Source organism: Myotis davidii, unplaced genomic scaffold (assembly GCF_000327345.1).
Source record: "Myotis davidii unplaced genomic scaffold, ASM32734v1 scaffold586, whole genome shotgun sequence".
NCBI classification, from domain to species: domain Eukaryota; kingdom Metazoa; phylum Chordata; class Mammalia; order Chiroptera; family Vespertilionidae; genus Myotis; species Myotis davidii.
Genome location: NW_006296809.1, coordinates 523,568 through 524,830, shown reverse-complemented (window position 1 = coordinate 524,830; position 1,263 = coordinate 523,568). Strand labels below are relative to the sequence as shown.

Below are 1,263 nucleotides of genomic sequence, written 5' to 3'. Positions count from 1 at the left end.
GCTGAGGGCCTGTCATTTCTAACGGAGATCAGGAGCCCATTTACCGGAGTCCACGCGGTAAACGGCCGGAGTAGCGATCTCTTGGGCGGAGGCTCAAAGAATTCCCCCCCTCCCGCTGTTGCCCGACCCCCGCTTCCCCAGCCCCCACACGCTGCTCCCCATGACCCTTCTCTCTGCTGGCACCTGACCAGGAGCCCCAGCCCGTGGGTGTCACAGCTGGTGCCACCTTCTCTTTAGCGACCCCCGTCTGGTCGCCCTCCCTTGCCTTAGGCCTATAGAAAGGGGGCACAGGGGCCCATCTGCCTACACCCTCCCTGCCCTGGACCAAGCCACTGCCCATTGCACATGGGGAACCCAGCCCAGGGCAGGAGGGTTCTGCCAGGGGCTGTGGGGGCGGGAGGAGCGGCTGTGGACTGGTGAAATCGGACATCATCTTCTCTTCCTGGAGCCCTCTCCTCCTCCCACCCTGCCCAGCTGCCCAGGCCCTGGTGGCCCCTGGTACAAGGCTGGGGGCCTCAGGGGAGGGAGAGAGCTGTCCCCATAGTGGGAACAAAGGCCCTTCTGCTGTGGCCAGTGGGGGAGGGGCTGGCAGGAGAAGGGCTCTCCCGGGAGGGGCACACATGTCTCTGGCAACAAGGGGGACGGTTCACCCTCAGGCCCAGTGCCCTGAGCTTCCACAGGACCCCACTCCCGGGAGTCCCCGCAGCGCCCCCTCCTCCCCCAGCTCCCCCGGAGGGCCCGGCTCACCCTGGAGTGGCACAGGAATCCCAGGTAGATGGTGGCGGCTGCCGGCGTCAGCACCAGCAGGAACACGGCCCCAGGCAGCAGCAGGTGGAGCAGGAGCCCAGCCAGCATCCGGCCGGGCAGCCCCAGGGCGGATGGTCCAGCCCTGTGGTCCGGGCGCCTTCGGGGCAGCATGGGTGCCATGTCTGAAGGGCCCCCGCCCTCATCCTCCTCCGTCTCCCTCTCCTGCTCACTCATGCTCTCACAGGCAGCGGGCCTGGTGGGGTCCCAGCAGTGGTCAGACAGCGACTGAGAACCCGGGGTCAGCCCTGGGTCCTCAGGTCCAACCCCTTCTCAGACCTCGGCAACCAGAGGCCCAACTGAGGCAGGACCTTGGGCCAGGAAGGTCCAGCCCTGACCCGCCGTCTCCAGGGCCGCACCACTGCCTCAGTTTCCCCACCGCCAGGCTGGGCCTCTCTCTGCCAGGCGCCTGCAGCTCCGGCCCTGGCCCGCCTCTGTGGCCAGCTCCTGTGTGCTGTG

The 1,263-nt window shown here is 67.8% G+C and overlaps 1 protein-coding gene across 1 annotated transcript; it reads right to left on the bottom strand.

The window, feature by feature from the left end:
- Positions 1-395: 395 nt before the first annotated feature.
- TMEM88B (transmembrane protein 88B) lies at positions 396-1,263 on the bottom strand. The gene has a single exon (XM_015569691.1). The coding sequence runs from the start codon at positions 979-981 to the stop codon at positions 430-432; it is 552 nt and encodes a 183-aa protein (XP_015425177.1). The 5' UTR covers positions 982-1,263; the 3' UTR covers positions 396-429.

Bases quoted from the DNA above. Each gene is read 5' to 3' on its own strand.
- TMEM88B (XM_015569691.1), bottom strand. From the start codon at position 981: ATGAGTGAGCAGGAGAGGGAGACGGAGGAGGATGAGGGCGGGGGCCCT.